General features: G+C 35.4%; 1 protein-coding gene across 2 annotated transcripts in view; it reads right to left on the bottom strand.

Annotated features, from left to right (window-relative positions):
- Positions 1–416: 416 nt before the first annotated feature.
- The window catches only part of LOC5576649 (E3 ubiquitin-protein ligase TRIM37), a 58,682-nt gene continuing 31,425 nt past the window's right edge, over positions 417–27,673 (bottom strand). For both annotated transcript variants that reach the window (XM_021851918.1, XM_001656136.2), the window contains exons 2-4: positions 20,145–21,124; positions 993–1,184; positions 417–936 (exon numbers count right to left, since the gene is read on the bottom strand). In XM_021851918.1, the coding sequence (XP_021707610.1) occupies positions 717–936; positions 993–1,184; positions 20,145–21,106 (1,374 nt within the window). In that variant the 5' untranslated portion in view covers positions 21,107–21,124 and the 3' untranslated portion in view covers positions 417–716. The remainder of the gene's footprint in view (positions 937–992; positions 1,185–20,144; positions 21,125–27,673) is intronic.

Genomic DNA, 27,673 nt, shown 5'->3' with positions numbered 1-27,673 from the left:
TTATTTACAGAAAATTTATGACAGTTTTGAAACACTTATTTCTAGTCAATGCCAACCCTTTCAAAAACATCAAAGCTGATTCCATCTTCGCAACGCTTGTCAGTCGAGACATCAAATTATACCTATAATCAACTGGATAAATGGCACTTGTAATGATAAACTTTCCGAACGATCCCCGAGTATCATCCCAAATGGCACACCGCGAGGCATTCAGCAGAAGGGAATGCACAAAAAGACTCCCACAAGGCGGCCGACATTAATGCTCTGGCAGAAAAAGATCGACAAGGAAATGGTCACTGTTATGCAACATTGGGAATGCGATTGCGCACCGCAGGTCATCATTTAGCAGCCGTTAACGATGCAAATAAAATGGCACTGTGAGTGATCGAAAGCGAAACAGAAAACCACACGACAGCTGTTCTCCGCACAGTGATAAAAAGAACACTTTATTCGTAGTAGAGGCAGGAGGTCAATTATTGCAGCCCGGTCCCATATTCAGGTAGGGTGTCCCGAAATTTCACTTTGACGGAAACTTGGGTTTCCCCGTATAAAAGAACGACTACCGTTTGGTGGTCGAACCCCCAAACTATCTGTCAAGCTGAAATTATGGGACACCCTATCATTCAGTCTCTTGTACATCTCTCAGTCAGTAGTATGGCTAATTATAGGCTTATCAGTCGGTCGTGGTGCAAGTGCACTTTTTCGGATTATGCACCTCACTCGAGGTCTCCTCCGCCGCTGCTGCATGGCCGAATGTGATATAACAGCTCGAGTGAATCGTCATCCTTCAGGTAGTTGTCGTCCAGGATGGTCTTCAGGGCAACAAAGTCGCGAAAGCCCCAGTCCTTCTGCGTGGATCGATCGAAGTGCTGCTTGATGCGCTTGTGAATGATGCGTTTCGTGTCCGGATGCAGCAACTGGAAACGGCATTCCATCCTACAGGAAGCGATTGATTGATACGATGAATTTCTAAGTTTCAATAGAGTCCTTACCAGCATGGTAAGCCTTCGACCAGTTCCAGATAGATTCCCATTTGGTCCTCGGAAATGACACACCACACCATGATGCGCCAGATGTGGCCAAACGTGTCGGTGAATTCGTTCGAATAGGCCACCTTGTTGTCGTCGAACGACGAGAAGTTTTCGATCACAAAGATGCCAGTCTCGTAGATTGTGGGAATTTCGCTGCGAAACAATTACAAGGATACTTTATTAAGTTTATCTAAGTTTTGATCTTGATGAAAGAATGTGCAAGTTGAGGCTCAAAGCCCAGTTCTTCAACATCAACATAATAAACGTGCATAGCCCTCACTTCGGAAGCACTGATGATGACAAGGACGCATTATACGCGCAGCTCGAACGCGAGTACGACCGCTGCCCAAGCCACGACGTCAAGATCATCATATGAGATTTGAACGCTCAGGTTGGCCAGGAAGAGGAATTCAGACCGACGATTGGAAAGTTCAGCGCAAGAACATGGCCATTTGCAGCACCTAGGACTTCCAGCACAGCCTCCCGTATCGATACACCTGGAGATCATCAAATCGACCACGTTTTGATCGATGGACGACACTTCTCCGACATAACCGACGTCAGAACCTATCGTGGCGCTAACATTGACTCTGATCACTATCTATAGTAGACCTGTTCATATTTGAAAAAAATAATGAATTCTCATACTAAGAACAATGTCTGGTCAAATTTTCAGCTAATTTGATAAAGATTTCAGTATGCTTCAAGTTAAAAATGTGTTTTAGGGCTAATTTGAAGGTTTGAAAAATCATAACTAGCATGTGGAAAATCAAAAGCACTTGCTATTACCGTCAAGCTACCATTCACCGTGCATTCAATAAAAATCTGCGCTTCTAAAAATTATATAATGTTTTCAAATACTTCAAAATGATTTAAAGCAAGCTAGAATACCACTACGAAGCGTGCAATTATACCATAGTTCAGGAAAAAATCCAAAATTAGTGATGCATAACAAAAAAATACTCAAAAATTATGTTTATTAATGTCATGTTAAGGTCGCCCCGTACCGTTCTATGTCACCATTTACCGTGCACGCTAGTGCACCATTCACCGTGCGTATAGTTTCCATCATGATTTTACTTCGTATCTTGAAGAAACGTTGTTGGTGGATCAACTAGGTTGCTAGTAGTGTGCGTACTTATTTTGAAGGGTATTCAAATCTTAATTTACAATAAAAGCCATAGAATGTTGAAAAATGATTAAGTCATTATTTTTTCATTAATATCGCTATAGGAGTTTTGACTGTACTGTCCATACTATTTTATATTCGATCAAGACGGATTTCACGCCAACTCGACACGCGATTGGCAGCACCCCTTCAGAATTCAATGAAACTTTCTGGATGTCAAAAGTATGTGAAACTAAGATACTTTGCATATTTTGTTTTTTCAAAATCGATCTAGACTAACATTTGGAAAATCAAAGTTTTTTTACTTTTTTTTATAAACCCGTATAACTCAAAAAACGGTAAGACCTACAAAAAAGTGTTGTATGGGGGACTGTCGTGAAATTTCCTGACGTTTTAGAAACAAAATTGAAAAAATAAAAAAGTGTAGTGTAGAAAATACTGAAAAAACAATGATTCAAAACTTTAAAGTCGATTTAAAATAACGGCCACTTCAGATTTTGATCATCCTTAAGCAAAAAGTTTCGTAATTAAATTTACTAAAAGTCGTCCATACATAGCAAATTGGGCATATTTTGAGGATAAAAATTTTTCTAACATCGATTTTTTTAAGTCCAAAATGATTTTTTTATTTTATTTTTAGTTCACTTTAAATAGTCTAGTATGATCATATTTTCAAGTGATAAATGAATTTTAATCACAAAATAGATCATATTTGTTTTATTGGGAGTAGTTAAAAGAAATAAAACGGAATTATACAGTTTTTTTAAAATTAAATTCAATTGATCTCGCACCAAACCGCTTGTGAGAAAATCAACTCCGTCTAACAATCCGATGGGTTTTTTTATGGTTGGAAAGATATCACAATAATATTTTTTCGGCGTTAAGTCAGAGTGGACCAAGTGACATTTTTCATATTTTGAGAAAAATGGGCCTAAAGTCTAACGCTCTGTACTTTTTGACCTCGTTAAAATTATGGTTCAATATTTCTACACATCTTTGTATTACTTTCAAGCAATATAATGTGGAGTGATAATCATGAAAAATCATGATCCAAACCTCAGATAGAACGATTGTTTGATGGACTATGTGTACTTGGTCCACTCTGACTGAACTGAACATCACCGTTCAGTGAGTTGGCTCACTCTGACTGAAAAATTTCTAGGAAAATAACAATCATTCAATGCTTGCATGGTCAAACTGGGTGCATACCTCTAAGACAAACAGATTATCAAGACCCTTCGACACTAGTATCGTAAATTAATCAATAATCCATATCGTCAATCCCGAAATCAGTGGCATTTTGATTCTGGTTTTGCAGGGTCAGGGCATTGGAGACCAGATATATTCAAATATGCGTTCAGTCAGAGTGGACCAAGTGAAAATTTTGAGTACCGACCAAAATATACTTGTCCAAAAAGAGAGTTCTAGGACATGCCATACATACACCATAGAACTATCATGCATTCACGGTGTGCCAGAAACCGTTATTAACAGAAAAAAATGTCCATGAATTCGGCACCTACCATTCGAAAGATATAGTATTCAAGCATCTTCTCCGTGAATTTCAAAATATTCTAACGAGGGAATCGAAAGTTATAGTGATTTGAAGGTTTTAAGCTATTTTGCATGGGATATTCACATGCTTATAAATATTGCTCAACGGTGCATCATTATTAACTTGTAAAAAAGCCAAGTAACCATCAGCTTTGCATTAAGCATTCAAAACATGTGATATCCAAGCATCTTCCCTGTAAATTTGAAATCATTACGTCAAGAAAATCAGAAGTTATAGTGATTTGTATATTTACCATTATTTCTATGAAGTTTAAATTAGGACTGATTTATACGCCTTTGTTATGAAAGTGTACGTAATTTACAAATAAAAATGTCTATAGGACTGACCTTCGGCATTCAAAAGATATAGTAGCCAATTATCTTCGCAGTTAGTTTGAGATTATTTTATCAAAAGACAACATAATTAGAGTACTTTGAAGTTTTGGAGTCATTAGGATTTTTTTTTTCAATCGTCTGAAATAGTGTTCGCAACACGCATTTAATAATTTCAACACAAATTAACTTAACAGATTTGCATTCAACTTATATCTTACATTGAAGAAATGCAGTGTTTCGTTAAATCACAAGCAAATGGGTTCGTTTTTATGAATTTTGTTTCATTTCTGCGCGTTTTGCGGGGCAGTGTTTCATTATGACCCAAATAAGCATATTGGTGAACATGAACAATTTGAAAGTGGCACCATGTTGCTCTGTCGAGGTTGGATTATCACCTAGTGCGATCATTTTATGCTAGTGTTTTAAATAAGTTAAATATGATGGTTCACATTTTATTCATGACAGCGAAGGGGATACGTTTATTTATGTGTTTGTTCAAATAATAGTTAGAAGGGAGTTTATTGTAGAAATTAACCTTGTTTCATGTTTTGCAAAATATGTAAATGCAACAAGCCTTCTTATGGTTTAGTTCCTAGAATTATTGAATACTATGAGCGTCGGCTTTTCCTTTAGATTAAATACTGATAGATTACTTTTTGGATTGATGCTGCATGATTTACATCATGCGAAATCTTTGAATAGTTCGTCATCAAAGGTATCGTCATATTGATTCAGTCATGTTTTGTTCATATAAAAGGATTACTTTTTTTTTTATTAAATTTATTATGTTGATGACTTCATTATGTTTTAGGAGAGGTATAACGGGGTATAACCAGTGAAAATGATGTGATCATCCTTAGGACTTTTGTAATTAGGCGTTTTGTTTACCAAGACGAATCTGTAATATAACCACTTCCAATTTTCCAAACTCCCATTGACTTCTCGTGGAAAAGCAGAGGATTCCAACGGCTTCCTCAAAGATAGTATCACGTAAATATTTATTCCATAATCCCAATTTTCATGTATTAGGACACAGCAGGACGCGGTATTGCTTAGTACAAGGAATGAGAATTCCATTACTTACACACTGAGAGTGCTGCGACTAATCCTAAGTAACATCCGTTGGTTCCTTGTGCATGTATAGTTGCTCTTGTAATAACGGAGAAGCAACAGTAGGCGGTCAATCACTCTATTAAAGCACATTGATCAACATATTGATAAGCATTTGTTGCAATTAGTAGTGGTAAAAACATTGAACGTGGTAATTTAATACTCAAAATTTACTCTATTATAGGTTCAAAACTTCAAAGTACTTTAGTTGTGTTGTCTCTAGATAAAGTATTTTCAAACTAACTGCGAAGATGCTTGAATAATCATCTTTTGAATGCCGAGTGTCAGTCATATGGACATTTTTATTTGTAAATTCTGTGCACTGATATAAAAAAAAAGAAATAGAAAACTATAATTTAGACTTCATAGAAATAATGGTAAATATACAAATCACTATAACTTCTGATTTTCTCGACGTAATGATTTCAAATTTACAGGGAAGATGCTTTGATATCACATGTTTTGAATGCTTAATGCAAAGCTGATCGTTACTTGGCTTTTTTACAAGTTAATAATGATGCACCGTTGAGCAATATTTATAAGCATGTGAATATCCCATGCAAAATAGCTTAAAACCTTCAAATCACTATAACTTTCGATTCCCTCGTTAGAATATTTTGAAATTCACGGAGAAGATGCTTGAATACTATATCTTTCGAATGGTAGGTGCCGAATTCATGGACATTTTTTTTCTGTTAATAACGGTTTCTGGCACACCGTGGCATTCCTATCGGACTTTGAAATCGACTCAAAAAAAAAGCAATAATCAATCAGTTTATTGCTTTTAAACACTTGGTCCGCTCTGTCTGCACCGAAATTGTTGCAATTTCTGACCACCCATCAATATATGATAAATGGCCAAAAATCAAAATCAAATGCATTGAATTAAGTAATGTTTATGAATTTATATTGATAGATGAGTAGAAGAATCATTCGATGTCGACAAATCTGAAAATCTCTTGAAATGGTTTCATTTCCTCGCATTCCTCAGCGCGCTAACCATTTTCGTTGTTTTGGTAATAAGCACTTGGTCCACTCTGACTGCACACTTTTTTCGATTTTTATTGATCATCCAAAGTAAATTTATTACATATCTCTCACAATTTACAGCATTTATCAAATCTGATCAAAGTGAAATGGAGATAAGGTAATTTCGCATCTAATGAAAGAATAATCCCCTCTGATTTAACGCCGACCATTTAATTTCTTATTTGGTCAAAGCCAATCTTAACAGGTGTCTGGAAAGGGTCAATATTATGCTTATGAAAAAAATCGTGGTTTGTTTTTATTTTTATTATTGCTATATATCCTAAAACGTAGTATCTGCACATGAATATTTACATTATTTTTGGGCTTTACTGAATAAATTGAATATTTTTGGTTCATCCTCTGAATTGGTATACCGTTTGGCTGCAATTTGTGTATCACTAGTAGGCATTAAACAATGATATTTTTGGGTACCAGGGACAGTTTTACCCTTATCAAAAAATTCCACCAATTCCTCTGACATGTTAACATATTGTTCATTAAACATATAACAGAAATTTAATTTGGTGAAACATGTATCAGTTTGTTGCCCAGTCGAATAGTTCTCGCGGAGTTGCGATTGTGTTTCCATAGTCTTTTGCAAGACTTGCTCTTTTTGCCATTCGCTTGAGAGTGCCACCAATAACGTCACAGGGGCCTTTGCCGTGGGATTTGGCAAAAAAGTGCCACTCTTTCTAATCCATGTATTTTCTTGAAATTACATAAGCTGACATTTTTTTTTTAAATTTTATAATGAGCGCAGCTTCATCTGACTTAAAAATAATTTTTGATTTGTTTAACAAAATTTATCAATTTTGAAATAAATAGCTGAACTGCTACTGTGTCATGGGTCTGATATTACACGGATAAAAATCTGATCCCCACACCATGATTTACAAATCATGAAATTCATAAATTGGTTAGGTCATGATATCAGGATCACAAATCATGGTTCCTGGAGTCATAATCATGATTCCTCATAAGCGTAACATCCAGTGTGAAAACACTAAGCGGCGCACTTTGCTTCATCACATTCGTATCAATCACTCACAATTCAAGATGACGAAGCGGTTGAGTGGTAGAGTACGTGACTCACAATCGAAAGGTTCTTGGACCGAATCTCAATGTATGCTATTTTTAACATTTTTTTATTTTTCTCGATTATAAACGGATGCGCGACTCAGCATTTTTGGAGTTTGAATCATGATTCCGAGCAATCAGCTACAAAAACCTAACGCGTGTGTTGCGTTACGGCAATCTGACTCATGATATCATGAGTCCAAATCATGGTGTATTTTCATAAGACGAAAACACGCTGGAATCATGATATCATGAGTCATAATCTTGTTTTTGGGTTCTGATTTCTACCCGTGTATAACAAAACTAACATTTTCCAAATTATTATCTTTTTTATGGTAAATCTAGAATTGGTATATCGTTGCTTGGGAATTATTCTAGTGATATCCTTGAGCAGCGTTATAATTTTCAGAAAAGTCGCTAATTACCAGTATTTAACCTTATTTTAAGGAGTCTTTTTTGATTCGTAGAAAAGCAGACTGTTATATGCAAATAAAATCATGAGTTATGAGCTTATCAACTCTTTTTTGAGGTAGATAACAATACAAACATATTCATTATTTCTTATTCATCTGGCGTTTAACGCAGGTACGTTTAGTAGGTTTTTTTTCACAAAACTTTTTCTAGAAGAAAATTTAATGGGGTATGGATAAGGTTGTTACATTTCAATGTTTGCAATACTGTTGTGATACCTTTCAAACCATAAAAATCCGTCGGATTGTTAGACGGAGTTGATTTTCTCATAGGCAGAGGCGAAGTCCATTGATTGCCTGCATTTAAAAAACATAATCACTGTATAATTCCGTTTTTTAACTATTCTCAATAAAAAATACAATCTATTTTCTATCATATTTGACGGTTTAAAACAAAATCTTTAAAAAAATAAATTTCAGTTTGGGAATTTAAAAAAATTGAAGTTAGAAAAACTTTTTTCCTAAAATATGCCCAATTTGCAATGTATGGACGACTTTTAGCAAATCTTTTTTTGGTAAGTAGGCCTTGATCGGATTACCGGTGTTTTTCTGCGCTTGTCATTTTTTTTCCGTTTTTCAGGTGGATTTCGGAAAGGATTTAAAGGTGGATTATCAAACGAGTGGCCATCGAAGATTTGAAGAAGAAGAGGTACTAGAAGGTGTACTGGACTAATTTCAACTGTTCGAGTTTGGTGATTGTGAAGAAATTGATTTGGCTTTGTCGACTTCAAGACAAAACGACTGTTGAAGAGAATTGAAGTTCAAAGGAGGAAATTCGACCATTCTGGAATCAACGAGGATTTTATGAACAAGACGTGAACTAAAAAATCAAGCTTCAACTCATCAAGATTGATTAGAGTGCTGGTGGAAATACTTGGTTGTCTTTGACGGCCTCAAGCCTTTGGTGTGGATTGAAGTCTCTTTAAGTATAATTTTATTTATTTTATTAGTATTATTCTTATTTTTATTATTACTTGTTATATTATCAATTGCACTTCAGTATTTTTTCATATATTTTCACTCACCCCGTCAATTTTTCAATATGAAGACTGACGGGGATGGAACATCTGGTGAAACTGGTGAATCATCTTCCATCAAGCGTTTTCGCATTAAAACTTATCCCTCCACTTTTTTAGGCCCTTTTGTTGTTTATTTTCGTAAAAAAAGAAAAGCCTATACATGTTCTTTTGATATCTTCGGAAATTTATAAATTATACAAATCTGTCAAGGAAATTAAAAAAGTTTCACTTGACAAATTGAGGGTTATATTTGGATCCCGTGATGATGCAAATTCATTATTGGAATCTAAACTTTTTTTTGATTCATATCGAGTTTACGCTCCTTGTGACTCGTGTGAAAAAACGGAGTCATTTACGATGAAAATTTGAACTGTGAAGATATTGTAAATTACGGTTCAGGTAAATTTAAAAATAAGGCAATTCAGCCAGTTAAAATTTTAGATTGCATGCGTTTATCGAAATTTACATTTACCGATAAACAATCTTCATACATGCATTCTAATTGCATAAAAATTACATTTGAGGGTTCTGTTCTTCCCGATTATGTAGACATTGACAATGTTATTTTTAAAGTTAGACTTTATTATCCGAAGATTATGCATTGCGATCGTTGTCTCCTTTTTGGTCACACATCGCATTTTTGTTCTAACAAAATTAAATGTTTTAAATGTGGTGGTAGTCATTCATCTACTGATTGCAATAAGAATTCAGATTTGTGTATTTATTGTCGTAAAAAACACAATTCTTTAAAAGATTGTTCTGTTTACATTTCCCAACAACAACAATCTAACCAGAAAATTAAAAATCGAAACAAATTATCATATTCTGAGGTAATTAAAACTTCTCCGGAATTATCCTCAACGAATAAGTTTGCTCCTCTTTCAAATAATGTTGATAATGCTGTATCAAATGATGATCTTGAAAATTTCATTTATAAACCTCCTAATAAAAGGAAACGAATTATTAAACCAGTTATAAATAATGATTGTTTTTCAAATCCTCAACCATCAACATCATTTGATATTCATTTTCCCCCTCTTACTTCTCCTACTTCTTCTCGTGTTATTCCTGGTTTTCAAAAAAATACAACACAAGTAAACACACGAAAATTCAACTTTTCAAAAAACTGAAAGTTCAGATGCAGAGAATTCTATTTTGAATATTTTGGAAGAATTGATTAATTTTTTGGGAATAAACGATTTTTGGAAAAAAAAAATAATTAAGAAAATTTTACCATTTTTGGCCTCTATTTTTGAAAAGTTGAATTCAATTGGACCCCTCATTTGTTCTTTGTTTTCTTCGTAATGGCTTCATCAAAAATTAATAATTTAAATATTTTACAGTGGAACTGTCGAAATATTATTCCAAAAATTGACAGATTCAAAGCATTAGTCATAAATTATGATTTGGATATATTTTGTTTAAATGAGACCTGGTTGGTAGAAGGTAAATCATTTCGAATTCCATCTTTCAATATTATACGTAAAGATCGCAACACTTCAAATGGTGGTGTGTTAATTGGAATTCGTGAAAACATTGAATTCAAATATTTAAATTTTTCAATTGATTCAGAAATTGAATATGTTGCAGTTTCTGTTAAACATAAAGGTTTAGAATTTTCAATTATTTGCATTTATATTCCTCCCCAAGCAAAATTCTCTTTGTTAGAGTTGAAATCTATTTTTAATAATATTCCTTCACCTTTTTATATACTAGGAGATTTAAATGCTCATAATTTGGCATGGGGAAGCCATAAAATTGATGGTAGGGGTTCATTAATTATGGATGTTATTGATGAATTAAATTTAAATATTCTTAATGATGGTTCTTTTACAAGGATTGTTGTGCCTCCTGGTCATCATTCTTGTATTGATTTATCTCTTTGTTCGAATAGTTTATCCATGATTTCATCTTGGAAAACTATTGAAGACGCAAATGGAAGTGATCATGTGCCTATATTGATTAACATTCATAATCCTAATAATATACAATATAATCAAGAACCTTATGTTCCTGATTTAACAATAAATGTGGATTGGGCTAAATTTTCTGATTTAGTTTCTTTTGCTTTGCTTAGTTTTGACAATTCACTTTCTACCATTGAAAATTATAAATATTTTTCAAAATTATTAATTGATTGTTTAAAAAAATCTCAAACTAAAAAAGTGATGCATTCATCATCTAAGAAAAAAATATCCAGCATTTTGGTGGGATAATGATTGTACAATTGTTTTGAAAAATAAATCAAATGCTTTCAAATTATTTAGACGATTTGGTTCTAGAGATCAATATATTTTATATTGTAAAGCTGAAGCTCAATTTACTAGAGTTATAAAATTTAAAAAAAGGAATTATTGGAGAAATTTTATTGAAAATCTTGATCCTGATACATCACTATCAACATTATGGACTGTTGCTCGAAATATGAGAAATTATAATTTTTCTACTTCACCAGTTTTGGAATATTCGGAAGATTGGATTGACCAGTTTGCTTCTAAAATTTGTCCTGATTTTACACCTATAGATATAAAACTTAAAAAAAATTCAACATATAATTTTTTTCCTAATCTTTGCACTGAATTTTCTATTGAAGAAATGAATTTGGCATTATCAGTTACGAAAAATACTACTCCTGGTATTGATAATATTAAATTTATAGTTTTAAAAAAATTACCTATTGATGGGAAGTTACATTTACTTTCATTATATAATACATTTTTGTTTCAAAATATTTTTCCTGAGGAATGGCGTTTCATAAAAGTTGTAAGTATCTTAAAACCTGGGAAAAATCCTTCACTTGTTGAAAGTAGAAGACCAATTAGTTTATTATCATGCCTTCGTAAATTAATGGAAAGGATGATTTTAAACCGTCTTGAATTATGGGCAGAAAAAAATAATATATTTTCTTCATCTCAATTTGGGTTCAGAAAAGGTCGAGGCACACGTGATTGTGTAGCTCTTTTATCATCATATATTGAATTATCATTGAACAAGAAACAAGATGTAGTTTCTACATTTCTTGATGTTTCTGGTGCATACGATTCTGTACTGATAGATTTACTTTATAATAAAATGATTGATTGTAAACTTCCTTTAATAATTGCAAATTTTTTGTGTAATTTATTTTCATTTAAAATAATGCATTTTTTCATAACGGAGAATCGAAAATGATCCGTTATAGTTATTTTGGTCTTCCTCAGGGTTCTTGTTTAAGCCCATTTTTATATAATTTATTTACTAGAGATATTATTTCTATTATTCCTAATGGGTGTATCTTCATTCAATTTGCTGATGATAAGGTTATTTCTATCAGTGGTAAGAGTAGAGAAGTTATTCGTCATTTTATGCAATGTTGTTTGGACAACCTTGGTACATGGGCGCATAATAATGGTTTTAGTTTTTCAGTACAAAAAACAAAATTTATTATATTTTCTCGTAAACATTCTCCAATTGATATTGTTTTATATTTAAATTATCATCAGATAGAGCAGGTTTTTGAATATAAATATCTTGGAATATGGTTTGATTTTAAACTAAAATGGAACAAACATATTCAATACATTCAAACAATTTGTTCTAAGAGAATAAATTTTCTTCGAACAATCACTGGAACTTGGTGGGGAGCTCATCCCAGTGATTTGATTACCCTTTATAAAACAACTATTCGTTCTGTAATGGAATATGGCTGTTTTACTTTTGGTAGTGCCATTCAAACTCATTTTTCTAAACTAGAAAAAATCCAATTTCGTTGTTTAAGAATTTGTTTGAAATTAAGAATTCTACTCATACTAAATCTATTGAAGTTTTAGCTGGTATCATTCCTCTTGAATACCGTTTTCATGAACTAAATTGTAAATTTTTACTACAATGTTTCTCCAATAATCATCCAATAATTAATATATTAAAATCTTTGTTTGAAATTAATCCCACCAGTAGATTATTGAGTTCATTCATTTATTGCTCTGCTGAAAACGTCATGTTAGATTCATCTCCTGGTTTCTATGAATATAACATGAATGTTCATTCTTTTCGTCCTTATGTTGATTTTACCTTGCATGAAGAATTGAAACATATTCATTTTAGTGCTCGCTCATATTTTGCAAAATTATTATTTCAACGTAAATTTATTGGGGTGGAACCTGAACAAATTTATTTCACAGATGGATCTTTGATCAATAATATAGCAGGTTTTGGAGTTTTCAATTTTCATATTGCACATTTTTTTAAATTAGAATCTCCTTGTTCAATTTACATTGCTGAATTAACAGCTCTCCATTTTGTTGTTTAATCAGAAATTGTGTTCCAAATATATATATATATATATATATATATATATATGGTGTGTTCTGATAGTTTTAGTAGTCTTCATGCTTTGAACACAATAAATTTCAATTTCAAAACAAGTAAAATTATTTTATCTATTAAAGAAATATTGAATGATTTGTTTTCTAGAGGATTTGTCATTAAATTTGTTTGGGTTCCTGCTCATTCTAATATTTATGGTAATGAACAAGCTGACTCTTTAGCAAAATTAGGTGTTTCTCGTGGAATAATTTATAATCGGGCTATTTTTCCATCAGAATATTTTTCTAAATTGAAACAAAATTCTATAAATAATTGGCAAATCGCTTGGAATACAAGTGAAAAAGGACGTTATTGTTATTCCATTTTTCCTAAGGTGAAGCGTTTCCCTTGGTTTCATCAATTATCGGTCAGCCGTAATTTTATTTGTTTTTATACCAGACTTATGTCTAATCACTATATATGTAATAGTCATTTATACCGCATAAATATCAAGGACTCTAATCTTTGTGAATGTGGTGAATCATATGAAGATATAGATCATATTATCTTTAATTGTACTCGTTTTGATTTGCCAAGAAGAAATATTTTTGAAAAAATTTCAAGATTGGGTCTTAATGTACCTACATCTATTCGAGATATTTTGGCGCTTAAAAATTTAAATATTTTAAAAATTTTATATGGGTATTTTAATGAGATTTCTTATTATAGTTGATACTGCTCCCCTTTTTTTATATTTTTTCAGATAACCAATCCTTTGTACCACTCGGAGTTTAAGTTGTTTTAACTCAAGTTACTTGGATATACGAGGACCCTCATGATGACTCCAACGGCTCCGATATGGATCATTTCCGGATGAGCCTTCAATATTTAATAATTATTATTGTAATGTTGTTCGAAAAGATAAAGAGGTTTTGTGCCTTTTTGAGAAAGATTTCCAAAAAGAAATCACTCAAAGGGGTTTTTCCCTCTTTCAAAATTTCTACATTTCTACAACGTTGTTGGTGTTTATCGTCCACCTTCGTTCGATTACAATGAGTTTCAAGATATCTTGGAAGGTTGGCTATCAAATAGTAACCCATCTAAACCGCTAGAATCTTATAACTCCGTATGTACAAACACTTTCCCTACGCGTCCAAGTAGTAATAACACTTTAGACCATTTCGTCTGCCCTATTAATTTAGCTGCCAAACTGCAAAATCACACTATTTTCAGCAACATTAGTGATCACATTCCTGTGATTTCGTCACTTTTCCTTAGTGGTGATAAAAGGCACCAGGAATTGAAAATGACCAAAATTGATAGAATAAAACTGCAAAATCAATTTTCCCAATTTTTGAGTACTTTTCATGTGGGAGACGATGTTGAAGTAACCCTGAATATTCTTATTGAAACCTACAATAAGATGTTGCAAGATTGTACCAGGTCATACACCAAAACTGTTAGATTGAAGGGAGAACACTGTCCTTGGATGACATATAATCTTTGGCGATTAATACAAATTAAAAATAACTATCTAGATAAGCTGAAAAGCAATCCCAATGATGCGCGAATTAGTGAAATGTTGGAGCACGTCTCAAAAAAAGTTAAAAATGCTAAAAAGCGGTGTAAAAAAGAATATTATCAACTACCGAAAAGCTAAACATTACATATAATTTGCAATTGGATTAGATGGACAAATTGATGTGAAGATTTGCGAAAAAGTTACACGTCTTCTCAGTGAGAATCGAACTCACGACTCCCCGATCTCTAGTTGGGGCGCGTTAACCACTACGCCATGAGAGGACTCATGAACGCAGAAGTTAACCTGAATTCGATTATATATATAGAAAGCGTTGTGTTTGGATGGGCATCTAATTCTTCCGAAAGAGGTGCACTTTGCGAAAGAGGACCACGTGATTATTGAGCTGAAATCGAATTCAGGTTAACTTCTGCGTTCATGAGTCCTCTCATGGCGTAGTGGTTAACGCGCCCCAACTAGAGATCGGGGAGTCGTGAGTTCGATTCTCACTGAGAAGACGTGTAACTTTTTCGCAAATCTTCACATCAATTTGTCCATCTAATCCAATTGCAAATTATATGTAATGTTTAGCTTTTCGGTAGTTGTTAAACTTCCACTCGGCTGGTTGGCCGTAAACCACGATTCATAATTAAAAAACAAGTATTTATCGAGCAACGGACTCATGTTCCGTAACCGGTCGTTTGAGAACGTCGCGACCCATTGGAAGCCCACACAATAGAAACCTCAGCCAGCGCAGTTGCTGGCTAGTGTAGTGTGCTATTCCTATATCTAAAAAAAACAATGCGCTCTCGGGCTAGGCATTGGATATATATAGAAAGCGTTGTGTTTGGATGGGCATCTAATTCTTCCGAAAGAGGTGCACTTTGCGAAAGAGGACCACGTGATTATTGAGCTGAAATCGAATTCAGGTTAACTTCTGCGTTCATGAGTCCTCTCATGGCGTAGTGGTTAACGCGCCCCAACTAGAGATCGGGGAGTCGTGAGTTCGATTCTCACTGAGAAGACGTGTAACTTTTTCGCAAATCTTCACATCAATTTGTCCATCTAATCCAATTGCAAATTATATGTAATGTTTAGCTTTTCGGTAGTTGTTAAACTTCCACTCGGCTGGTTGGCCGTAAACCACGATTCATAATTAAAAAACAAGTATTTATCGAGCAACGGACTCATGTTCCGTAACCGGTCGTTTGAGAACGTCGCGACCCATTGGAAGCCCACACAATAGAAACCTCAGCCAGCGCAGTTGCTGGCTAGTGTAGTGTGCTATTCCTATATCTAAAAAAAACAATGCGCTCTCGGGCTAGGCATTGGATATATATAGAAAGCGTTGTGTTTGGATGGGCATCTAATTCTTCCGAAAGAGGTGCACTTTGCGAAAGAGGACCACGTGATTATTGAGCTGAAATCGAATTCAGGTTAACTTCTGCGTTCATGAGTCCTCTCATGGCGTAGTGGTTAACGCGCCCCAACTAGAGATCGGGGAGTCGTGAGTTCGATTCTCACTGAGAAGACGTGTAACTTTTTCGCAAATCTTCACATCAATTTGTCCATCTAATCCAATTGCAAATTATATGTAATGTTTAGCTTTTCGGTAGTTGTTAAACTTCCACTCGGCTGGTTGGCCGTAAACCACGATTCATAATTAAAAAACAAGTAAGAATATTATGAAAATATTCTGAAGAGCTCGAGTCATTCCAATGTGTGGAAGAAGCTAAATGAAATTTTTGGTCGCACTAAAACAGGCGAACAAATTAAATTACGAAACAATGGAAACATTCTTGAGTCAGATCTAGATGTTGCCGAATCTTTCAATTGCTTTTTCTCGAATATTGGTAACAATTTAGCTGAAAAAATTCCAAAAACCAATTTCGACTTCTTAAAACATGTGAAGTGTGTAAGGAATTCTATTTTTCTGAGGCCTGCTAGTAAAAATGAAGTTTGTATCCTCATAAGCCAGCTTGACACAAAGAAGAGCAGAGGGCATGACAATATCCCAATCGATCTAATAAAAGCAAATGTGGGTCCGTTTTCGGAAATTCTTGCAAAGCTTTTTAACAGAATAATAATAACAGGATCTTATCCAAGTATTTTGAAAATTGCTAAAGTCACACCTGTTTTCAAATCCGGTGATGCCTGTGATCCTACCAATTACCGACCAATTTCAACTCTTTCAACTCTGAATAAAATCTTGGAGAAGCTTTTAATCAATCGTCTTGTAAATTTTTTGTGTGCGAATAATACCTTATATAAGTTTCAGTATGGTTTTAGGGAAGGTTGTGGGACGACAACTGCTATTACAGAGCTTATAGATGAGTTAATTTGTGAGATTGACAAGAAAAATATTGTCGGTGGATTGTTTATTGACCTGAAGAAAGCTTTTGATACAATAAACCACGAAATACTTTTGAAAAAACTTGATAAGTATGGAGTTAGAGGAATTGCTAATGATTTGATTAGAAGCTATCTATCAGATCGAAAACAATTTGTAACGTTAAATGGGATTCGCAGCAGCCTGCGTACTGTTAATATTGGAGTACCTCAAGGCAGCAACATAGGCCCTTTATTATTCCTAGTCTTCATTAACGACTTAGGCAGTTTGAAGCTTCGTGGAGTACCAAGGCTTTTTGCAGATGACACGGCCATATTTTATCCGCACGTTGGTGTTCAATCTGTAGTACAGGATATTGAGTCAGACCTTGTGAATCTCATTGATTTTTTTAATGGTAATCTCCTTTCCTTAAATCTGTCCAAAACAAAATATATGGTTTTTCATTCGGCGCGGAAAAAAATCGCAGCTCATCCTGATCCATGTGTCGGAAATCTAAGCATTGAAAAAGTTTCAACGCTACAATACTTGGGTCTGCACTTGGACTCTTGTTTATCATGGGATAGTCATATACAACACGTGTCCAATAAAGTATCTTCCTTATGTGGTCTTATAAAAAGGGTGCGCTCTTTTGTACCAATTGAAGCACTACTGCGTTTTTATTATGCTTGCATTCATTCCATACTACAATATTTGATCATTGTGTGGGGTCACGCTGCCAAATCAAAACTAAAAAAACTCCAGTCATTACAGAACAGATGTTTAAAAGTAATTTTTGATTTGCCACATTTATTCCCAACGGTTTTACTTTATAATTCCTCCGACCACAAAGTCATCCCTATTCTAGGCTTACTTGATTCTCAAACATTTATGTTTGTACATAATACATTATATAATACAAAATTTCATCATAATCTTGTTTTCCCTACTAGAGTCAATTCTCGAATAACTAGGCAGGCCAATGAACTTCTGAGAAGCAATGCATGCACCAACTTAGGCTCTATGCGGATTACCAACTTTGGTGCATTTAAGTTCAATACACTTCCCAATGATTTGAAAAGCATATCTAGTACTATTATTTTCAAAAGCAAACTGAAACAACATATCCTAAGAAATGTGAATGAATATATTCTCTAAACGTGTTAACCTTTAAACAAGTAGGTTTTTCTGGCTGTTGCTAGTTTTTCCCTACTTTTTAGTTTTTAGCTTAAAGTCTTTTTGTTTCTTGTTATTTTATAACTTTGTAGCCACAATTGTTATCACTGAGTAATTTAATTTAGTTTTTGATTCGTGAGTCCCTTCAAAGGAACTAATGTTCCACTGGGATGTCACTTTAGTTTTTATCGTTATTATTTTCTCTCCGCGTTCTTACATTTAATTATTTAGTAGTGTCCACGGCCAGGGAGTTCTCTGCGAACTGTTTGGTGTGGGGGTCAGAGGAGGGTACAAAAAAAAAAAAAAAAAAAAAAAAAAAAAAAAAACTAAAAGTTATATTCACGATTTCTATTAGCTTTAACACTTGGCTTCCCAATGAACAATAACATAAGTAACATGTAAACAAAGAAAATGTTATTCTTTTCACTTCAATTTTCTTCTGTTCAGTTATGTTAGTTGAAATGATTCGAAAACATTATAACTGCAACGTTTTCAATGTTTGTTCTTACAATATAGGACAGCAATTGCATTTCTGCTCTGTAGAATTTCCACCGCTCGTTATTTGTTTTTGAGAAAGTCGGATATGACGTCGGATAACTCTTCGGGAGAAATCAAACGGAATCCTTCAATAACGTATTTAGGGTCTTTTTTATGTGGATAGACCTATACCCCATTTTTATGTTTTGCACTAGCTTTACATATACATTCCACGAGATTTCCGTGTGTTCTCTAATATTGCAACTTTTCAGTCAACGTCTTCCTTTTAATTGGCTGCCCGAAGTAGACATATTGATATTGTAATGTTTGGCAATATCTTTTAGAGAATTTCCATGATTTCTGATAGCTTTTAACGCTTGAGTACAGTGTTTCTTGAATTTTCAGCACGTTATGTTTTTATATGATAATTGCGAACCATGTTTACTTATGGCGACTTAAAGAGAAAACACAAATTCAATCTCTAATGATAAACTTTTCACTTGCCCCACCTGATAAGAAAATTGTCGGTGTTTAAATGTAATTATTTTTAGGTCTACGTCGAATTAATTCTAAAACTTTGTTTATTGCAGTTTGAAACTGTCACAGAGGACAACTAAGAAGTGGTATAGGAAATGATTTTCCGCAACTTTTTTCCACTGAAAATATTAAAATAAGATTGTACGCCGCCAACTTGTTACGGAGTAACAGTTGACAGGTTAACTATTTTTCACTCTATTATGCAATAATGGCTGAAAAATCTCAGAAATCTCTTACCTATCGTAATGTTCTAAAACGAACACGTTGGAACTCTTGATAAACAAAATGGAGAAAGAATCATTCAAATTCGTTGATCCGTTCCGAAGCCATTTCGTGATATACAAACACCCTTCCATTTTTATTTTTATAAACTAGTGGTCCCGGCAAACTTCGTCTTGCCATCAAGTAGGGTATTGGAAAATGCTATGGAACGTCCCAAATAAAGTGGCAGTTCCGTTCAATTTCGTTTTTTGTCCGACTTTCCCGGTGAATGTCCTGTGGATTTTATCATACAAACACGTCGGAATCCAATAAAAATCATTTCAGTGTATCATTAGTTTGGATGGAGCATGACGTACTTGACCTTATGCGAATCTGTATTAATCACCCTATCCATTTGAAGAAGCAAATCTCAAGTACAGCTCCATACATCGATGCGAAAAATTAATTAAAAATTTTCAGCTTAATCGGCTTATTAAAACTCGGGATTTGCTTCTGCAAAGTTTTGATGAAAATTGTTAGAGCGAGATAAAAGTTAGGTAAAATAACGCGGTCTCCCGTGCTACCTCAACTATCTGTTGACTTTTATTTTACACTAAAAACTTTTGGTTGGGAGAGACCTCTTGATTGTTATGCAAAAGTTAGTTAAACCACAAAATACAACTTTTGAGAACAATTTTGTTCTAGCTTGGATGTGTGAATAAGACATCCTTTTAATTTCATTGGAGCTAAAACAAATCCAATCCGTCAAAACATGCCGAAATGACAGCATTTTAAACTTTTTCCATTTGCTAGGCGGATACGGGTTAATCTAATAATAATCCATTTTAATTTCGCACAATCATGCTTACATTTTCAAGCTGACAGGAACTCGAATCTGCTTGAAGTCCTTGATCGGATTCATCCTGATCTTGTTGCACTCCTTAAAGATCCTCGACTTTTTCGCAATAAACTGCGACCGGCTGCTGCCCACCACCTCACCCTCCATAATCCGCAAGGACTCTTCAACATCCTGCATCTCGGCCATCAGCGCATACTTGTGGCCCTGAAGCTTCTGCAGCTTCTCGTTAACCTGCCGCTCGATCCCTTCGATGGCACTCTCCGCAATCGATCGAATCTCCTTCAGCTTCTCCTCCTTTACCTTCTTCACCAGCTCCATGTTGCGTTCCACTTTCTCGACCAGCGACGCAATCTTCTTGGTGTAGTGTTTGACCTTCTCGAACTCTTCTTCCGCAATCTGCAGATTACTCTCGTAGATCACGTCCAAGCACTTGAAAGTGTGATCCAGATGGTGCTCATCGGCCACGGCACATTCGTCGCAAACGCACAACTTGCAGGTACAGCAGTAGAAGTTGATTGATCTCAGGTGCTTCGGACAGATGTCCTTCTTCTTGGCAGCGTTGGAGATGGCCGTAATGTTGGCGGCTTCGACACCGTTACTGCCCGTTGACTTCTTTGCTGCCGCCGTCGACGACGACGGTTCAAGGCGATTTCGTTGAAGTTGTTGCACCTCCTCGAACCATCGCACTTTCACCAGTTTGTCCAGCTGAAGGTCGAGCTTGCAATTTGGACAATTCATGCGCTGCTGCTGCTCGGACTCCGACAGAAGCCACTCGGAGATGCAGTCGAAGCAGTAGAGCTTGGAACAGCGAGGGCACAGATGCGGGTCTTGCAGTTTGATTAGACAAATGGTACACTTGAAGATGTCGTCAAAGTGTTCTAGAAACTGCAGGCGGCTGTCGTGATCGGGGGTGGGATGAGGGGGTGATGGTGGTGGGGGTTTCTTGCTCGAGGACGGTCGGTGATCGGCCATTCCGCTTTCGGAGTGCGTCTGAAATGAGGAAGAACGGTATAATGAGTGATAATGACGGATTTCGAGCGATGGTGGAGGGCGATCGATGATCGGATTTGGTTTGAGCCAATTGTGTGAATTATTTTAGAACCTTGAAATAGAAGTGGGGGCGGGCTTCTGCTTATTGGACGTAGATAGTGTTCGATTTGAATAATGTATATGTTGCATTAAGTAATGATGTGCCTTATTTTATTCTAATTCAAAAGTTGACTGGAAAACATATAAAATATACATCGAGAGCAATTTTGAAAATATGAGTTTCGACTTCGATTTGATTCCAATTTGATTTCGATTTGATTTCGATTTGATTTATACTCCTCTTCGAAATAAATACATAGTGCATTATTTTAAATGCTTATGTTTTCTAAAACTCTCGCCTATGTAGAGTTGAGCATCGGAAAGAGCGATGGAATCAAAAATCGTGGAGTCTTAGTCTTGGCCTTCGAAGGCTATCCTTTGATTGAAGCGCCTGAAGTGTGTTTATTAGCCATTACACTGCGCTGCTACTGATCGTGTCACACATACTTAAGTTCATAAAGAAACAGTTGATATACTGTACGATAGGCTAATAACATGTTCGTCACCGTTATCGATGTTTCTTGTTGAACCATCAACCATAAACGCTTTAATGGTCAAAGGCTGCGTACATTTTGGGCGATCTGCTGAAGATGAGAGGTAAGCGAGGCAAAAGTATTGCTAACAAATTTCATTGCCGGTGGGTGATCGATACCTTGAAGTCGACACAACCTTCACTGGAGATGGTAGCCTTTCGATAAGACGCATTTTCGGACGGTTTGCAAATTTGCTTTATGGGCTATCAATGCAAACGATGCAAACACAAATTCATTCGCGCTACAGGTACCGTAAAACGGGGTATCTTTGATAATACGGTTAAATTTGATAGGGCGGCACTCATAAATCGATCTAGGTTTTCCGAGATTACAATAGCTGAGATCTCGGTATTGATTTACCGAATCTCGGTTGAGATTTCGGTGAATATTTGCTGAATCTCGGTACTGTTGATTCAGTAAAAATATCGGTTTGCCAAAATTTCGGTAAAATAAGCATCAATATTCGATATTGAAAATTATCGAATATACAAAATACATACAAAACGAAATATTAAACAGTCAACTATCCCTTACTCGATACAGTTACTTCACGTTTTTGGCAACACCCGCGTTTGTCTACCCCCGATTTTAGCAACACCCTTTTTTGGCAACAATTTCTTCTCAATTTTAGCAACACATTGAAAAATATTTTCAATTGATTGTTAGATAATAGGTAATGAAAACCAAAGCTTTGAGATGAAACAAAGCGAAATTATATAAAAATGAAAATGTGAAGAATATAGTGAGCAAAAAATCGTAATTGGGAACGTGCTTAGGAGTAGAACTTGTATACCGTTTTGGCTCGGATTTTGAACACCACCACCCCCCCCCTCCCCTGAAATTGGAATTCAATTTAAATGCCTTTCAATTTATTCTATACTTTGGGAGTTGTAATAATTCGCTAGTTCACGATTGTAGCAGAGTATAGAAACCAACAGTTTATTTCGCAGTACTAATTAACAATCCTCCTGTCACATCTCTCGGGCATGGCCTACTCTATCTCATGACACAGCACTATACTACATCTTTCCTTTTGATGTATTCCCTTTAAGGCTGGTTTGCTACTGACAAGAAAAGGAATCGCCTATCTCGATGCGTGGAAAATTTCTTCCAAGAAATGGTCAAGAAAATCACATTTTTCTGATCGCAGTACGCAGTTGAGAAGAAATTTCACTTCAAAGGGGGCTCTCTGTAGGAAATTTCTTGACCCATTCAGTCAAGGAATTTCTTTACTTTTCTTGAGCGAAACAGCATACTTAGCTTTACTCTCTACTTATCAACAAGGATTTGGAACTACGCTTATCTATCCAAAACATATGGTAAAATCCACCAATTATTACATGCCGATTATTCTAGGTGTAGACTGTTCATTATATTCCTTCATTTCATTCTAGAAATGGACCGAATGTTCCTTTTTTTACTCTGTCTTCATAGTTCCTTTGATCAACTTGAGATTTTTCATTTAAATCCGACTTATCTGCCGTGAATCGCTGTATTTTCTATTCACATTTAATATTTAATTTTGTTTAACATATGTGTTTGCATAAATTCATTAGACTACAGTGTTTGTTCCGCTTGCACATTATTGAGTTTTTCTGCAACTATAGTTTAGTCTTTTGACAAACTTATAATTCAATTTGCTTTGAGCTATCAATACTCCTAATTGAAAACCTTTTAATATTAACATTATTAAATCCAGTTTGAACTTTAAACATTTACTCCACATTCCTGAAAATTTATATTTTATAAGTCCAAAAACTATAGATACTTGAGGAAAACTAAACATAAAAACTGAAATGTTTAATTTAAGGCAAATGATCTGTCCTTTGGACTACAAACTTTTAAATCCATGACATTTACAAATTATTATTATCATTATATCAAAACCATTTAATTTACTGTGTACTCTTATTTGTGATTCTGCATTCCCAATTAATTTTGACCTTTCTCTTCAACTTAATGACATTCATTTATTAAGTGCCGTGCTCTTTTTGTCTGCTATTGCATAAATATCTATAACGTATGACACGCAAATAATGCCCAAAAAGTATAGACTTTTCACACACAACTTGTGATGAATATACAATTTAGCATCCATTCAATCAATTTACGATGTGGACCACTGGTTAAAAATTACTAATTAAATATCGTCAATGAAAATCTTGCTGGATAATAGACCATTTTTATCAAACCTCACGTCCATTTTTTTTCTTCAGAAGATGGTTATTTTATATTACTTTTGAAGCAATAAAATTTTATTCATATGCATTTCTGATTTTCTTACATTTTTTTAAATAGTGATTTCACCCCATTATGAGCTACATATCGTAGTACGGCATAGTAGTTTCCACCCTATAGATAATATCAAATCAAATGAATACTTTTACTAAATAAAGAACATATTGCTCCAGAAAGATAATAATATTTACATTTATTCAAAATGAAAACAATATAAAGTTTATATAAATATACAATTGTTATTACATTTATCTGCAAGTTCGATCATTAAAGCAATCAGATCACTATCTATAGATTTTTTTTTCATATGCTTGTAATGAAAGGACAGTCAGACTAAAAATAGCTCCTTGCCAAAGGTAGTAAAATCAAGAATTTGAAGCTCAGAAAACACTATAAACACACTATTCCTCTATACTTAAGAAATAAAATTATTACTATTTTGATTAGTTAGTGACAATTTGTGTCAATTGTAGAACTGAGCGTAGAGAGTTCAATCATTGGAATGCAAATTTTGATATCGCCGTTGGGCTCTAAGTAGCAAGCTAAATATTAGAGAAGTTATTTTCTGTACTATTTTGTTGTTGTACTGTTGGTATTTCAGAATGATTTAAACAGTCAATACTTTATGGAAAATTCATTATGACAAATATTGTTCCAGGAACATCTTTATGAATTACTTTTTTTTTTAATTAGATCAAAGTAGCTCTGACTAATCCAGTACGTAGCATCTATAAACACTGTATTTTCTTTACACATGCTGTCAAACAAAAAGTATCTAGCAAGTTTTGATAACATACAAATAACAAGTTTTAACGACACACAATCCACACAATTAACTCACAGTCAGTTGGCTCCTCATACATCCTCACGATGTTTTTTTTAATTAGATTTGAATCGTGTTTCTGTATTGCGTACTGTCACGATTTTCTCTTCATATTGTATTGACATTATCTTACCAGAATCGTTACGCTTCTGTCCAACCAATCAAAACTGTAGATTCACTTGGTTCGATCTGTTCAACCATTCAAACCGGGATATAAAACTTAAACTCGATCATAGCTTGATCCTTCTTCTCCATAAAACCGTCCTCAAATTCAATCCTTCTTCTCCATAAAACCGTCCTCTTGATTGTTCATTAAATTAGGATACATCTTCTCATAGTACTGTATACATTTTTATCATCGTTTTCTGCACTTTTCATCAACAGTTATCGCATGAAAGTAAACCGAGGGACTCTTTTTTTTTAATCTTCGTCGCCAATGTAGCGGAGTATACACGGGAAAAAATTCTGTGGTAAAAATAACTATTTTAGCTGACTACGCCCATTCTTAAAACTACCATGGAAGTTTAGATCAATTTACTATGTTTATGGTACACCCCATCGCATTACTGGTACATTTGACAGCAATAATTTACAAAAATCTGGTTTCAACTACAGACATGGTAAAATCAAGCGCATTTCTGGTCTGCTGAACATTGCCGGTACGAGCGCTTAAGTTAACCCCCTAAAATGGTAGTTTTTACCGCACTATTTTTTGCGTGTAGAAACCAATATTTCGCAGTACTAATTAACAATGATTTATTATTCACCAATCCTCCTGTCACATCTCTCGGGCATGGCCTACTCTATCCCATGACACAGCACTATACTACAAAGATCAGTAAAACTAGCTCAGATAAATTTGTTTGACTAATTTTTCTGTTCAATACGTCTTATTCATGCTGTTCGGAATTTGAATCAAGGTGTTCGCGATATGAGACAGAATGAACACAGTAGAACGGCATTTGAATCTTTTATACCTTGCAAATAAAGAACAAAATAATGTGGTAATCAATCCACAGCCCAGGAAGTATCTCTTCTGTTCTTACGGCAGCTAGTATTTATAACACAGTACGAACAAGTATACGAAAAAGTATAAGGTACCAGAATCATAAGGTATCATGATGAATACCGCTTGAGGTAGCTAGACACAACAGAATCAAAATGTTGCACCATACTTTTGTAAATGTTGATTTAATTTAGATTAGTATTGTTTTTACGTATACGTTAAAACAATACTAAACTAAATTGAATCATCCCTTTTTATCGGCACACCGAACAATTAACAGCGAGGTTTTGTGAACAAAAAAACAATTTTCATAAATATCAGCTAATCTATGACTATCAGATGAATTTTAAGTCACTAAGGCCGTAAGTGTCCGGAATATGAAACAAAACGGAATTTCAAAGTTATTGCTTAACGTATAGGAGAAGTCTTGCATAGTAAGCAGCTTGTATACCGTACTTACCCTACCTTACCAGTCAGGCTAAGGCCTGGGTTGCCTCTGCTGTACGTAGGAGACGTCTCTATTCGACTCGGTCCATAGCTGCCTGTCGCTAGGCACGCATTCTGCGAAGGGTCCGCAGATCGTCCTCAACTTGATCGACCCATCTTGCTCGCTGCGCACCACGTCGTCTTGTGCCGGTCGTATTGTTTTCGAGAACCATTTTCACCGGGTTGGTATCCGACATTCTGGTGACATGCCCGGCCCACCGCAGCCTCCCAATTTTTGCGAGGTTGTTGGTTGGTTCTCCCAGCAGCTGGTGCAATTCATGGTTCATCCGCCTTCTCCACGTTCCGTCTTCCATCTGCACTCCGCCGTAGATGGTCCGCAACACCTTCCGTTCAAAAACACCAAGGGCGCGTTGATCCTATGCACGTAGGGTCCATGTTTCGTGCCCATAGAGGAGTATCGGTCTAATCAGCGTCTTGTAGATGGTCAACTTCGTGCGATGGCGAACTTTGCTCGATCGGAGCGTTCTGCGGAGTCCAAAGTGGCACGATTTCCAGCAACGATGCGTTTCTGGATTTCTCTGCTGGTGTCGTTGTCGGCGGTCACCAGTGAGCCTAAGTACACGAATTCTTCGACAACCTCGATTTCATCACCGTCAATATGAACTCGTGGTGGGGGGCGTGCCGTGTCTTCTCTTGAGCCCCTCGCTATCATGTACTTCGTCTTTGACACATGATGTTCAGTCCGATTCGCCTAGCTTCAGCCCTTAGTCGGATATACGTGTCCGCCATCGTTGCGTGCAACACTATCAATGTCGTCGGCGAAACCAAGTAACTGAACGGACTCTCTGAAAATCGTGCCACTCGTGTCTATCCCCGCTCTTCTTATCACACCCTCTAAAGCAATGTTGAACAGTAAACACGAAAGGCCATCACCTTGCCGTAACCCTCTGCGAGATTCGAAGGGTATCAGGTATCAGAAGGTCGGCTCCAAAGGCACGTTCCCCACCAGTTGGGAGATTTGTGCCATCGCCATATTTGAGCCTATTTCATCATCTACCCGATGGGAGAGGAAAGGGAAGGGAAAGATGGGAGGAAATAGGAGTGGGGTCCCTTGAAGAGGGAAGATCGCATAAGCGAAATGAGAGCATGTAGCTCCATACCACAATGGGTTCGAACAGCGCCCTAAAAAGGGCACTGCAAAACGCATGAGCGCAAAGAGAGCCTATAGCTCATTACCACAGCGGGTTAAGAATAACAGAATGTTCTGAAGATTCAGGCTTCTGAATTCAGTTTCACTTAATAAGTGTTTACCAAGTAATTGGAATCGCATTTGCGAAAAAACTGGACAGTTACATATCAGGTGATACGAAGTTCCATAATCGGAGTCACAACTATCACACACA

This window comes from Aedes aegypti, chromosome 3 (assembly GCF_002204515.2).
Source record: "Aedes aegypti strain LVP_AGWG chromosome 3, AaegL5.0 Primary Assembly, whole genome shotgun sequence".
NCBI lineage: Eukaryota > Metazoa > Arthropoda > Insecta > Diptera > Culicidae > Aedes > Aedes aegypti.
Note: the sequence above shows the minus strand (reverse complement) of the source record. Positions and strands in the feature narration are given on the sequence as shown.